At 33.2% G+C, this 15,118-nt stretch overlaps 2 protein-coding genes across 4 annotated transcripts in view; both read left to right on the plus strand.

The window, feature by feature from the left end:
* LOC124369619 (ABC transporter G family member 20-like) overlaps positions 1-7,334 on the plus strand; it is a 42,054-nt gene extending 34,720 nt beyond the window's left edge. For all 3 annotated transcript variants that reach the window (XM_046827671.1, XM_046827675.1, XM_046827670.1), the window contains exons 14-16: positions 663-839; positions 3,642-3,728; positions 6,877-7,334. In XM_046827671.1, the coding sequence (XP_046683627.1) occupies positions 663-839; positions 3,642-3,728; positions 6,877-7,097 (485 nt within the window). In that variant the 3' untranslated portion in view covers positions 7,098-7,334. The remainder of the gene's footprint in view (positions 1-662; positions 840-3,641; positions 3,729-6,876) is intronic.
* Positions 7,335-9,366: 2,032 nt separating this feature from the next.
* LOC124369629 (ABC transporter G family member 23-like) overlaps positions 9,367-15,118 on the plus strand; it is a 28,963-nt gene continuing 23,211 nt past the window's right edge. The window contains exons 1-4 of the mRNA XM_046827684.1: positions 9,367-9,624; positions 13,543-13,675; positions 14,668-14,800; positions 14,893-15,047. Coding sequence (XP_046683640.1) covers positions 13,560-13,675; positions 14,668-14,800; positions 14,893-15,047 — 404 coding nt within the window. The 5' untranslated portion in view covers positions 9,367-9,624; positions 13,543-13,559. The remainder of the gene's footprint in view (positions 9,625-13,542; positions 13,676-14,667; positions 14,801-14,892; positions 15,048-15,118) is intronic.

The following is a 15,118-nucleotide window of genomic DNA, read 5'->3' on the forward strand; positions in this document are numbered from 1 at the left end:
ATGATTGTTATAGTCTATTTTTGCACGTTTCGAATATTAGCAATTACAAATAATAATGTATTAAATCAATTACAAATATAAATAACAGACTTTATCCTGAATATTCTTTCTTTGTGTAATATAGTTACAGTCTTTTAGCTGAATACACTGGATCTTCGTTAATATCCCTGAAATAGTGTATCTTTCTGTCTAGTAATAAAAATGTATGTCCTTTTTTCAACCATGTCCTTACTTTTTCCTAAAATTTTCCTTGTAATCATTCTGATCATGTCCTCTTTCCTCGACCTCTAAATGTCCATAACCTTCTACCAAAGACTCTTTTTAGCCCTTACAGTCTAGGAGAGAGTGGGAGGGGGGAGAGGGAAAGAGAGAGAGAGAGAGAGAGAGAGAGAGAGGAGAGAGAGAGAGAGAGAGAGAGAGAGAGAGTGGTGGTGGTATCGTATGTATTTTTTTATATACTGAAATAATTTAAATGCATTACAAACGGTCTTGCATGTAGATATAAGTTTACCCGGTGTTTTCTACAATTTTATTTAACTAAGGGATTTGCTAATTATTTTCTTTAAACTTGCCAAACATGGATCATTTATACTTTTCAATATTTATGATGGCTTTAAATATTATAGTTTTTTTTTTTTATATAAGATGAATTCTTGGTACAGGTCTAACAAAGTTTGAGGTGGTGAGTTCCCACTTCGTCTCACAAATGGTGATTGCTGTCCTGCAAGAACTACTGATGTTTTTCGTCTTCTACCGTGTCTACAACAATCCTCACGAGGGCAAAATGTACCTGACCTTCCTGCTTCTGCTCTTGGTGCAGTTGTTGGGCACCTTCTTTGGTCAGTCAAGCACTTGCGCTTTTCCGAATCAAATTGTATAAAAATTGTTAATGTCACCACTGATTCTCAAATTTAAATTATTAGACTTATTTATTCTTTTATGAATTGATTTATAAACAATCATTATCTTCCTCGAACTTTACATACAGTGACTTGAGAGAATCCGTAGATATGTTAGGCAAAGAGTTTATCTTAATGGAACTTATACTCGAAATCTATCTAAGTAATTCTTTACATCAACAATTATTGAATTATTTGAATTTGTAACGTTCAGATGCTTTATTTTATCACTTTCAAATTGTATGTTATTTTTAGCAGAACTTTTAAAGCTACACACATGGTTAATTAATTTTAAAAATCTTATTTTCACTTTTTTATCTTTTAATTTATACGTATAACATAAAATAACAAATTCAAGCATTGCAATCCTCTAAACACAAACCCTAACTCTCTTATCCTAATTATATACAATCGAATAACCAATTAACATTTATATTTTAATTCTGAAAAGAAATTTGCTCAAATGTAAGTTTGTTGAATGAAAGCATGTATGGAGTATGTACAATGTGTTCTTCCCTAAAAGGCACGCACATATAGATTGTGTGGTATCATACCACCCTTCTTTGAAACGCAAAACTGCCTACAGTTGACCGCGGCTCATCGGATAATCTGAAAACTATATTAGATGGCGTAATAGTCACACCCCCTTCCTACCTATAGGTGACTTAGGCCTCGGATGTGACTAAGTATACCAGCTAATATAGATTTTCTTATTGTAAGGCCCACGTTAAATATATGTAGTTTTCCAAAGAAGTGTGAAATGATACTCGTATTATCCATTGGGCATTGGTGTGATGTACATGCTAACAAACCGACCTGCACGACGTATTAAGGTGATCGGCCAAGCCGCGATTAAGGAGCTAGGAGTGCAAGGCGAACACCAGGCGTCATATAGGGTGTAGGGTTAAATAAATAGGACGTGTTTGTTTCGATAAGGAAACGCCATTAGAAGATGATTTCAAACGTGGACCGAGTGTTAGAACACCTCGTATGGGAGTAGGGTAAAAAAGGAGACTCAAAGGGTATTAAGATGATAAGCGTTCTCCTTCGATACACCTCACTAGCTAATGACAATTTATCGAGGCCGAAAGTGAAACTCAGCAACAGACATGGAGATTAAATGACCATCTCAGTAGCTAACAACATGAGCAGAGTCAATGTCGAGTATGGTGCCACACCTTTTGATTTTTTGGCGATCTGTGGTCCAAAATAATTACGTTGTGTTGTTACTCGATAGTAACTCTACATGTGAAAATAGAAGCGAGCTAGTTTGATATTCACTTTACTCTATGTGTATTGTTGACCACATCCATCAAATTCAATTTTTCCTTCTCAGATATGTTAACTAAATTCCATCCTTGGAAAAAACCCCGGTCCCAAATGTGTTTTTGTACGATTTCTAGAATCAAGGCCCGCCATCATGAATTTCTGCGAGCAATAGGCAAAACATAGTTTCAAAAATTAGTAAATTTCAAAATAAAATCTAGTTACTGTTTCTTACTATAATGGGTCATATGTGACCATTACTTGTTTACTCTCTTTTACGGTCTGGAATACGCCTTTTCATGATGAAAGGCCAATGTCATCCTTTTCATGATGAAAGGCCAGTGTCATCCTTTTGTAAGCACCTAAATGAAATAAGTAAACACTAATCATTATGATGAGTGACTGATAGTGGTAAAAATGTATTAAATAGATTTTTATCTTAGATAAATTTAAATGCTCTGCTTTCAAAAGTGACTTGTTTATTAACATTTTTTTATATTGTTACATCACAATCAGTTGTTGTTTTATTAACACACAATGACATAACTGTTTTAATAATTTTAATATTAGTAATGTTATTAGTATTAAACTAGTGTCATCCAATTATAAAAAGCTTTAAAACTGCTTTATCTTGAATAAGCGGCTTAAAATCTGCCCTAGGACACTTTAAGTTCGTATCAATCTAAATGAAAAAAATAAAACACATTTAATTTGTTATTACGGTTAAAAATAGTGTTATTACTTTAAACACTTATTACCTTAAAAATAATAAGTATTTATACACTTCCACGGTTCCCTTATTTCATTTAAACATTTTAAATTTAAAAGATTGTGTATTGTGGTTAATACTAAGCCCCTATTAATGTTATTTATGTATTATATACTTTATGGACACACTGAAAGTATAAATGTATTTTTATTATAAGTAATATATACAAAAACGCTTCAAAAATCTATTTAAAATTATATGTCACACGATCCATTAATATTTGTACTATTAAATTTACATCCACGATGTGGGATCAGCCACCTAAACACAACACTGGTAAAATAAAAAGTTACTTACAGTTACGGCTGGACAGATACTAAATATTGACAGGTAATTTAAGTCACTATTGACATTTTTCATATATTAGTTATGAATACATTATAAATAGTGTTTATGAGCTCTTCTGTAATATTTTGGGCATTTATTCTTCGTTTCATACCGTAAAACCTAATAAAGTTAATAAACTCTTCAAAGAATAATAAATTGTTATATTTAAGTACATTTTGAGATCCAATAAAAACACGCCAGTAAATAATGTAGATATAGGCTTTTAACTATTGTATTGGACTGCTAGTGATACCGTAAGCATGTAAAGGAGGAAAGTTGACCGTGCATTACAACAGTTAAAAGCTTACACAATAAACACGTTTATTTATAATTTTGATTGTGACTGTTTGTAATTATTCTTTTCTTGTCTTTTGTTCCAGCACATGTAGTAGCTATATCTCATGCAACTGAGCGTTCCGCAATGACTACAGGCTTTGGATTCGTACAAATACTTTCTATAGTTGGTGGTAATTAGTCATATTATACATTTGTGTAGGTTATGTTTGAAATATAGTAATAGTTTCGTGCCTTGGTGTAAACTAAATAATTTTTAATTATTTTTACTAAATGTAACATAACTAATTTATAGTGGGGTATAGCTTGATATAAAGGACATTTAACTCTAAATTTTCATAATAATTGTCCACATACACGAACTAAAAAACTTATGGGTAAAGTGTCAATTTATTTGCCGTTACTTTAAATAATCACATATGTATCTAGCTTTATTTAGAAAAGAAAGTACATTGATCAGATTAGTTTTGGTCCGTACACAGATTGAAAAAGTAACACTGAATTGAACTATCTCCGTAGCCTCCATATACCATTTTACATAGTACAATCTACACCCTTATTATAAACTGTTATTATTAGCATTCAGTGTAAGTTCTTCTATTAAATAAACTAACCAACTGATCAGATGTAGGATCTCATTGAGATAGTTTTCATTGCATTTGTGATAAATAGATTTCAGTAAATCTAAAGAATTAACATATCAATTATATATATAAGGTATAAAACCATTTTGCAATCAACAAAATCAATGTTGAAATTGAGAAATGATTAAACCCTAAGTAATATCACTCCTAAATGGATTAAAGTATCCAATTGATACCATGTACTCAAATTGGTAATTATCACATTAATTACATTTCGGATAGCAATTGGAGTCAATAATATAGACTATGACAAAACTGCTGACTCAGGAATACCCTACAAGCGATAGAGAGCTGATTCTTTCACGATACAGGAACTTCATTAAACGGCAACGTACATCCAAGTCCCAGTGATTACGTGGTCTCAACTTCCATCATCAGTTGTCTAATCAAGAAACAAGGAGGAGGAATACAAGGAACATTTGGGTCTGAGTACTCCGAATGTAGTCCTCCTTACTCCAGAGTGCATCATTCACTCCTTACTGACATTTGAGTGAATGAACGCTCCCCTACTTATCAAATGCAATTAAATAAGAAACGAAGTTATGGTGGGTGTTTCATGTTAAAATTTCAGAATCTCTTGATGAATTTAACTCGGCATGCAAAAAAGAAACCACTGTACTAATAATGATTTTCTAGGATTTTGGCTTTTTCATTCTGTATGTGTTCCAGTTATAGTAAACTACGTAACTTTGACTCTATCCTTTTCTTTGGGGTTCAAAAATATTAAATCATAAGTTTAAGCATACACAAAAAATAAGAACTAATAAAGTATAGCGAACAACACAACAGAGCTACATTTCACGTCAAGAATCTAAGCATATATATGGAAGTCCATACTAAAGGGAATGGACTCAAATAAATACTTAGTTATTTCCCATATACAATAAGCAATAAACTCTGTAATTTTCGAATACTATAGTCCAAGTATCTCCCTTCTTCAGATTGGAATATATTTTCTTCTGCCACTCATTCTTTTTTGTAATTTCTTTGGATGGAAATTCTGAAATACTGACACGCTCATTTCACATGTTATTTCACTCAATGCCGCAATAGTATGGCAACAATAAACCGTGTTTATTCTAGTTCTTTTAAAACTTAGACCCTGTCTAGGTTATCCTTATTAAAAGTGAGTAGAGTATTAAAAGAAACTCTTAATTCTGTATTTCTCCCTACAAACAGATTTTCCTGCATTGGAGACGTAATCTTATTGAATGGCTTATTGACATTTTGTGTCTGCTCATGAAGGCATCTTACCAATATAAACAAATAGCAGACTAGGTGGACAGATGTTCCACCTAGCAAATAACTTTGTCAGTTTTACCAATCTTCTGAGTTATGAAAATACAACTTAAGCGCTAAAATTACATTCGTACAAACAGTAAATGTTCTTAAATTTAAAGAGTATTTAAAATATGTTATACTGTAATGATTTTTGTATCAAACTACTCGGAGAGAACAAATCTTAAGTAAAACTAAAAAATATATGTGCTAAATTTCGACTCATATACACTAAAGCAACCACCTTTAATATTCCCCATATAGTTGCATATACAAGTCTTATGTTTACTCATAGTTCTTTTGACGTTGTAGTAAAGCTATTTTGTTGGAACAAGGCTTAAAGTGAAACAGAATTAAACCAAACATTCACATTGAACCAACCCTTTCCAAATAGCTGTGATATGTGAAGAGAACTCCTTTGCTCATTTGTGATTTGAGTTCGTATTTAAAACATCTTAGTGCACTGAATTTTGAATTATTCACCAGATGAAACTATGAGAATATCTTTTCATCTCGTATAATACAATGAATAGGTGGTAAACTAGTCAGAGCTCTTTTGTTCCTAGGTGTCTCGGACGTCGAAATGATAAGTACTTATAAATTAAATACTAAGTAGTATTGCCAACGTAGAGATGTATTTTTTACTAACAGTTTCGATCTTGCTAGATATCTACAAAAGATTGTAGACTCAAGGTTCCAAGGGGCAATTCTATAAAACTTTCAGATATCTGACACTGCATTAAGCGAAAGGTGAATTGGAGCAAAACTCAACATTCGAACTAATTTCTATTAATTATTATGTAATCAATACCTAAGTCGGGCAGTATTCTGACAGTTTCTTCAAAACATAAGTGTCTGAGCGATACTTTAAAAATACTGTCACGTGACAATCACTAGATCAAGGTGTATTACATCATGACTGTTGAACTATAATATGATTCTCTTTGTTACAAACAACACTTAATAAATGTTGACTTAATTGCATTTACTTTAAGACTTAGCTAATACAGATACTGAATTAAACTGTTGAGCTCAATGAATACCACCATTTAGGTTCATCTTTTTTAATTACTATTGAAACAGAAAGTCATGTCACCTGTGTACTGTACATCATTTTTTTGTGTACATGTGTACTAGTGATGTCAAGAAAATTAGAGTACTAAGTATGACATCCTGGGAAACCCATATAATTCAGCCCTCTCCCTGCCAATCGAGTTTAAACGCATGCGGTTATTTTCTCTAGCTAAGATACGATGGGAGAAACTTAAGTCATTATTCATATTCCGTTTTTAAATAAGTGTATGTGTAAACCATTGCCACATTCAGGTCTTTAAACTATTCCAATACACGCCCAGTAGTATTAGTTACTTCTTATAAATGCGAATTTAAATGTTTGCAGGAATAATGTGGCCAGTGGAAGGGATGCATGGAATACTGCGCAATATAGTGTGGGCGATCCCCATGCTGCCCGCAGTTGAAGCGTACCGAGCCATCGTCATGCGGGATTGGAACATCTCCCACCCTGTCGTCTTCAAGGGCTTTCTCTCTACTTCCGTCTGGACTGTAATCTTCCTCGTCATGGCTATCGTACTCTCCCGCAGAAAAAAGTTCGCACTATAACATTGCTCTCTGATTTTATTTTCAGCCAAAAACACACCAAAACTGTCAAAATAAAACGTTGTTATGTATTATGTATAAGTTTTCGTAAGTATAAATCCTCTCACAATAATTTAGAAGAGATATCATTAAATGTTATGTTGTAGTAATACAGAGCATAACTAAATCCTGTAGTAATGGTACCTGGTTTTGTTGCCATTTATAGAGCATAATTTTCAAATAATAATGCTTCAAACTTTTTGTGGAGTCTTTTTTATCCCAAATGGCGAACCTTTTTCTCCTTTGAGACATCTGAATTCCAACAAGAATGCTATCTAATGCGATGGGAAGGATACATCGGGAAGTACAATGGCGAGCCGGTTCCAATGTAACGCAGAATGCTACGCATGTTATACAAAGCTCCACTAGGGGTATTACATCATGATACACTATGCAGTACAATAGTGGTGACTTTGAATTGGCTGGAATTTTTTGAACTCTTTCACTCTTTGAACCGTTGTCTTAACGGCCCTTTTGTATGCTTCCACTTTCGGTGTTGTCTTTTACACTACGAATCTTTATGACAACAACCCGACTTAGTAAGAAAACTAATTTTTTATCAATTGTACATTACAATTAGTTGATATATTTTAAAAAGTCTCATTTGCGTCGATGTTGGAATTAGTTGAGTGAAAAGTTTGCCCGAATGTGAATTACCACACTATTTTAATATGTTTTTTGGTTAATACTGGCTAACAAACTCATTCAAGTCATACACAAATATTGCCTGTATGAAGTTTAGCCTGAAGAATTATGGTAATTATTGTATTCACAATTATTTCCGCAATATTCTATACTACTTAAAAGTTTGTACGCTCGCTATCTTAAAATGTTATGATATATAACAAATCACATAAACTAAACATTATTGTAATGGACCTGGGAATTATTAAATACCTTGTTTAATGCATAATAACTGAGGCAAAACGTTATTTTTCCATACAGTGAATGGAAGCTACATTGAAATCTGAAGAGATATAGAAAAAGTTAGTTACAATATATATTTTTTACACGAATCGTTTTGGGTCTATATTCTGAATTATTCAGAGTTAAAACCTTTGCTCGAATTCAAATTGCCGCCAACTTGATATGTATTATTGGTTAAGACTGGCTAACGAACTCATCCAATCTATGTAACAATATTGCCAATGTACCAATCTGAATCTGACAAGAACTCCGGTTGTTATCGTGTTTACAATATTATTTTCGCAGTGGCTCTCTGGAATTCTCACGAGATATAAAAAACACGTAGGCACAAAGGAACAATCATTATTGTAAATGACCTTACAATTGTAAAAAACGTGTGAAGAAAAGGGTGTGTGCACGCGATATACGGCCTACCAACCTTCTGGTACCATTAAATATGCAATTAAAGAAAATGATAAGATCTTACCGTATTACGAAATAAGAAGTATAAGGAGTGTGTTTGAGTTGGATACGAATATTAAAATAATCAGGAGGGTATGACTTTCATAAGATTTTAATACATGAAATTTAGATTTATATTTCAAATATTTTCCTGAACATTTATCACAGGAATGTAGCACTTTCAATAGAAGAAATGAGAATGGAGACAGTTAATTAGTTCTCTAAAGATCACATTAGCATCTGAAGTTAAGACAAAATAACATATTGTTCTCTAAAGTACTACAGTATGTGAAATTTCTAGTGAACTACTTGTGAAAAGGAAAGTTGATACTAATAAAGAAAATTAAGAAGCTTTATAGATATATCTGTAGGAAATACACTGTAGTAATATGCAATTGGATCTAAACTAAAACACATGTTTTGGTTTACAAGCTTTTGAGTGAAAATAGCTCTCCACATCGAGACCTATTAGTCTCTTAATCAGTCACATACATATTAGTCTTTAATAGTGTTATCAATGCTGCGCAGGGTGTAAGCAAAATAAACTTAGGTGGTACACCAATCCGTTTTTGCAACTATTTTGATTTGTTTAAGCCCCAATAGAGAACTTTAAACAGGATATATATATATACTTCAGTTCAAAGATATAAATATGTAAATGTTTATTTTTAAATGTTGAGTTAGTAATGTTTTCATTGATTTGGGAAAATATCAAAATCTTTTTTTCATTTGTTGTTTAAATATTAAATATTACACACCAACACAAGTTTCCATTGGATGCGTAGTTTTCATAATATTCAAATGTGAAACCTGTCTTAATTATATTGTAAAAACTATTTTTGGTACAACTCAAGGTCGTTTTACTAGATAAAATCAACTCTTGGGAAATTAAAACAAGTTATTTTGCATAAAAGTAGTTAAAGTGCAGAACCGTAAAAAGTGTTTACCCCATTAATCGACAGTTATAGGGGAACTAAGGTGGGTTTAAACCAGGACGGCCTCATCTGACCAACTGAAAACTGGTTGTTGTGAGTCAAGGACACCGATTCTGCTCGCTTCACACGGTGCGTAGACCCCGGCCTAGTCACCAGTCCGTTTTATTAGAGAACAGATTCCAATTTGGGTGAGTAAACATTCAAATGAAATAGTTTATTCTAGCTTTGTTTTGATTTCAAACTTACTATCAATTTGATAAATATCATAAACTAAATACTAAGATTTCGAAGGAAATTTATAAAGTTTGAAGTCTTATTATAGTGCGGTTATATGCTAATTCAACTTCTTATTTTAGAAACGACTTGGTGTGTATTTAAAAATCCAGAAGTAAAATAGGGTAGTGAATGCTTTTTAGCTAATATATAATTTATGTAACTATGTTATCAATAATTCTGGTTTTTTTAACGTCATACACATTCGTCTAGACAGTCAAACTGGGAACAGTGCGTTAATACTGTTATTAGTAAGTTATTAGTGTTATATTGGAAGAATCGTTATTTGTTAAAACTGTTTGTGCTATTTGTTATGTACAGTTACATTGCTTGAGTGAATTCTCTGCAGAATACCGGTTTACCAATCAGGTACTACATGATTTTGGTGTAGCATTCCATTGCCGCACTATATAGTATTGTTGTGCATGTTTATGTATTAGGGGTTTTGATTATATTACAGTCCTCGAAACAGAGTGTTAAACATTTTGTAACATATAACGATGGCAAATGTCCGAAATTCTATTGTCTTTCAAAATTATCCATCGTCAACAAATAACACCAAAGTTTGTTGACCATTACGAAATATTGTTGATACGCGTAGTTAAACGTTTTCACAGTAAAAATACACACAAGTAGATATATAAATTCTTGACAGTGTGAGTTAGGGTAAAGAGAATTTACTTTGGATTATAAATACTTATTTCAAAATGCGTTCGTATGTATGTAATATATAATATTGCTTTCTTGATATATGTGTAACGTTTACAAAACATGAGTTACAGAATGAATTATGAATGCGAAAATTACAGGAATTAAACACAAAACGTACATAATTTTATTCTAAAAACTTTTTGATCGTATTTATTTTAACCACAATGGTATGAACGATCTATATAGAATAAGCTATGATAATTTTTCAAAGAGAGCCGAGCGAAACTCTGGAAATTGGGAGTGCGACGATTAGGCCCTGCCGTAGGCCGGGAGGTTCCTGAGATTGAGAGCTCCCAAAAGCCGTGAAGTGCAGAGGTTGGACCTGCCAGAGCCCTAGTCCTATCAGAGGCCAAGGGGTCGACGAGACTAAGCGTTCCCAAAATCCAGGTCTGCTAGAGAAAGAGAGCATCCAGAGGTCGGGATCTAGCAGGGGTCAGAGTCTTCCGAAAGCTGGGACCGTCAGGAGCATGGGAGGCCCTAGAGATTGACAGCTCCCAAGAGCCAAGAATAGGATAAAGTTGGAGAGCTACCTAAGACCGTGGGCTTCATAGAGCCGGAACTGGGAGGTGTCAGAGGTTGAAGTTCTCAGCAGAAGACAGAATGTTCAAATTTAGTTTAATGTATATTATTGTGGCTTTTACGGAACCAGCTTGTTCAGTGATATACGTTTCAATGAACCATTCTTATAAAATGCAATGGAAATCTACGTTACACTGTAGCCATTCATTAATAAATCCATTATTCATTAATAAATCCAATAAACCTTGACCTATTTTGTACTTTTGCTTGCAAAAAAAGCTTCATAGAGTGGATCGTCATCTAAAATTCTAACATAAACTGTAACACTTTCCCTACATGCCGTACATACAGTTAGAGAATTTGCAATACCTGTACTCCATCCTGTCCTGCTTGCCCATGGCATGTTCCAAATATACACCATGTACCCGTTACTTACGCGGTTTGCGCGTTAATGGCCGAGGTGATAAAGCAGAGATTTGGCCAATTCGGTGCAGTGTGGTTCGTCCCACTACTCCACTTAACCCGGTGTGATATCCACCAAGTTGGATTAAATGACGAACAAAATCGGATAGTGTAAAGGGAGCTAGATCTTCGTGGGTTGTCGGTAGTGGTTGTGGCTAGCCCTCAAGTGAGGTGGGTTGGAGCACATGGAGTACTTAGTTTAGGTAAGTTTTATTCTTTTTCTCAAGACTAATATATTTTCCCTGGTTAGGATATGTTTAAGATAAGTGTATGACAAGTTAATATTTGGGTTGGGTAGTTTGGAATATGAAGTAATTAGCTTAATACCGTGCGTAAAAGTCATGGTTAAGTAAATATTTGTTGTTTTTAACAACAAATATGGTAAGTAAGTATGGTCGATAAATGCATAAATAGAAATATTTGCCTCTGTTTGAAAAGTAATCATTAATTATTCACTATACCTACTCTTTAGTTAATGAATAAATAACGACCTCGAGTCACGAAATAACTAACTACTAATAAGTCTCACCTATATTTCCGTTCCGATAATTTAATATCTAAATGTAAAACAGCAAAATGTTTCATAATTAATGAAGCAATTGTGTTCGACAGAAACTGTAGGACATTATTTCATGTCCTATTTATTTTTTAATTAAAAACCAACAAAACTATATAACCTAATTATAAAGAGAATTAATGAAACTTAATTAAACCTTGTAAAATAGTTACCTGAACGCATGCATTACTAACTTAAAACTCATTCTTTGGCAGACATATTTCAAGTTAGAAATTTTAAATTGCATTTTTTAACTTTTAAAATCATGAAATACATTACAAACACATTCTTAACTTACATTAAAAACATAAAACCAATATTTAAGACTTTTATTGTTTTGTGAGGCCTTTCGATAGCGACGCTATCTTCTTCAGACACACATTCTTGTTTAAAACAAGGCCAGAGTTAATAAATTGCTTGAATAATAACAGAAAATAAACCAAAGCAATAAATGGAAGCATACTGTACGGATTGTTTGAGGATTAACATTAAATTTAATATCAGACACATTTCAATAAATGTAGTAGTTGATTGTGCCAATTATATTCTAGTCTTTTTGCTTAATAGTCTTCGTAAATTGTGAATTTTATAAATTTAGCACCTGTATTATAATGCACCCTTTCTTTAAAAATACTTTTTTTTAATTTTATGGTTGGCGGTGACCTATAAAATTCCTAAATGTACCATTACTGTGATCTTCGTAGTCGGGCAGTGCGGAAAGAAAATAAGCTTACTAGTCCCCACCCAGCGTCACAGATAGTCATGCAGATAATCAGCATGTCGCAGTCAATTAACTTTATAATAACTTAGCCATTTTTCCATTAAGTATGGAATTATTTTTAAATAATGTATTTAACCTCTGTCAGCGGTAAAATACAAACCGGTTTAACATACATTTTTATATGTTTACCACATTAAATTATGGGTACAACGAAAAGCTTGATTGGAATTGACTAAAAGGAATTGATTGGGTAAAGGATTTGATTGGTTTTGATGATAAGTTAAAATACTTGCTTTTCTTTATTAGTTAGAAAGAATTGTATTTCATATAGGATTGGGACACTACCAACGTTACCGGGTACATTAAGTAGTAACTTAATCTGGGGGAGATGAAAATCGAAGATGGCAACGAATTAAATTGTGTTTTATTAGATTGAACATTATGTTAATTCAATTTCCAATAGACAAACTACAAGGAGAGTATTACATTTTTCGATGAAACAAGATCCAAACTGCAACAAACCTAGTGACGTCGATACTAGTTATGGATTCGGAATAGGTGTGGCTTCCAATTTGAGGGGATGGAATTTTAGGAATTTGATGCACTGCACCATGTTCCAATGAAATTTGTAGTGATCTTCCCGGGCATTAAATTGAATCAATTGAAAATGAATTGATGCATGCCCTTTCCAAAGAACATTTCTAACGACAGAGTAATACTGTTATCAAACTTAGGCGCGAAGTGAACTGGACAACTTATATGTTATTTGTGACATAAAGAACTAATGGTAATATACTATAGTGGTAGGAGATTGCGTACAATTTGTTCATCCCTTCTTCAGCTGACATTCATTGTATTTCACAGAGATGAGTACATAGCAGATGAACACGATGGCGGCAGGAGGCAGTGCAGTAGTAATACGTGATGCTTACAAGAGATACAGTCCCTCAGCCGTTGTGCTGCGTGGTCTGAACCTTACAGTTTCTGATGGAACAATGTGAGTATCTACCATTGGGTACTGTTAGAAATAAACTTTGTTATCGTTGGATTCAACACGGTTACCCACTTAGCACAACAATGCTTTGTCCGTGCTTCTTCTGGTTCCGGTCACGGACACTGAGTTCATTTGCGTTGCTGTCCACAGAAGCGTAATGGCGTGGAGTAAATAAATTCTTTTTGTTTTAAACTCACTCAACCTTGTAGTATGAGATAATTATTTACACCATAATTCTTTAATTGGAAAGGACAATTATTGTGTTTATTTTCGGACCTCACATCCTGAAATGTATTTATTTTATCCAAGAGAACATTTTTGTTCGTTCACTAAGAAACTTCATTAATTGGATAATCACATTGTCGTCTAAACATATTTTTCAATAAATTATGGTGAAATTTCGTTTTGTGTAAGCAACGTTCTTAATTTAGTGTTTTATCAATTTGCATATTCTGGTTAAATGTGCTTTTAAAAGCATCCCTTATTTAAATATTTCTTTTCTCTATAATTGCAAATAGTTATTTTCTGAGTGTAGTAACCAAAGAAATTTGGTATCACGGAAGTAACCAAGAGGGCTAGGTTCGTGAACAGTAAATAATTACACTCATAATACTCAAGCTTTCTTAAAAAGTCTAAAATTTACAGAATGTAACATTTTTTTATTTGCACATTAAACTCACAAATTTTACTAAATCAAGTATTTTATTCCTCTTTATTATGTTTAAAAACATTGTTTTCAAACATTTTAAATGTATTTTCTCCTTTTTTTGCTCAAGTACCCAATTTCATGTTGATGTTGATACAAGAGGGAATTTTAAATATGTAAGAAATTATAACTCTATCGCATTTGAATTACGTATATTTTTAAAGACATTAATGATTATATATGTTTTTTTCTTTTTAAATAATGACGATAAATGTAGGCTATTACTGAGTAATAAATATTTTACGTAAATATTCACGTATGTTTGCCTAAAATTTGGGGATATATCCAGCTACGGATTACTGGGATCCAGTGGCTGTGGCAAGACTACTCTGCTGCGCTCTATTGTGGGATTGTTGCGTCTGGATGCCGGTGAGATCCAGGTCAAGGCTGGCAGGAAGAACAATGTCGGTTATATGCCTCAGGTAATACGTTAACCCAAATCCACCTAACTATTGCGTTTTCTATGGAAAAGAATGATATCTTGAGGAATTAACAAATCATTGCTTGTCCGCAGGATCTAGGCTTGTACGAGTACATGAGTATCATGGAAGTTTTCGAATTCTATGGAAAGCTGTATGGCATGAAACATGGCATTGCCGAGGAGCGTGGCTGTGAGTTAATAGATTTCCTGAAATTGCCGGAAAGCAGTAGGCACATTGGGTCTCTCAGGTACTTCAGTAAAGCTCTTTAATTAATTTTGTAATTACCATTAAAAGTACTCGTATATGCCTTTATGATAT

The sequence above is a fragment of the Homalodisca vitripennis genome, chromosome 1, assembly GCF_021130785.1.
Source record: "Homalodisca vitripennis isolate AUS2020 chromosome 1, UT_GWSS_2.1, whole genome shotgun sequence".
NCBI lineage: Eukaryota > Metazoa > Arthropoda > Insecta > Hemiptera > Cicadellidae > Homalodisca > Homalodisca vitripennis.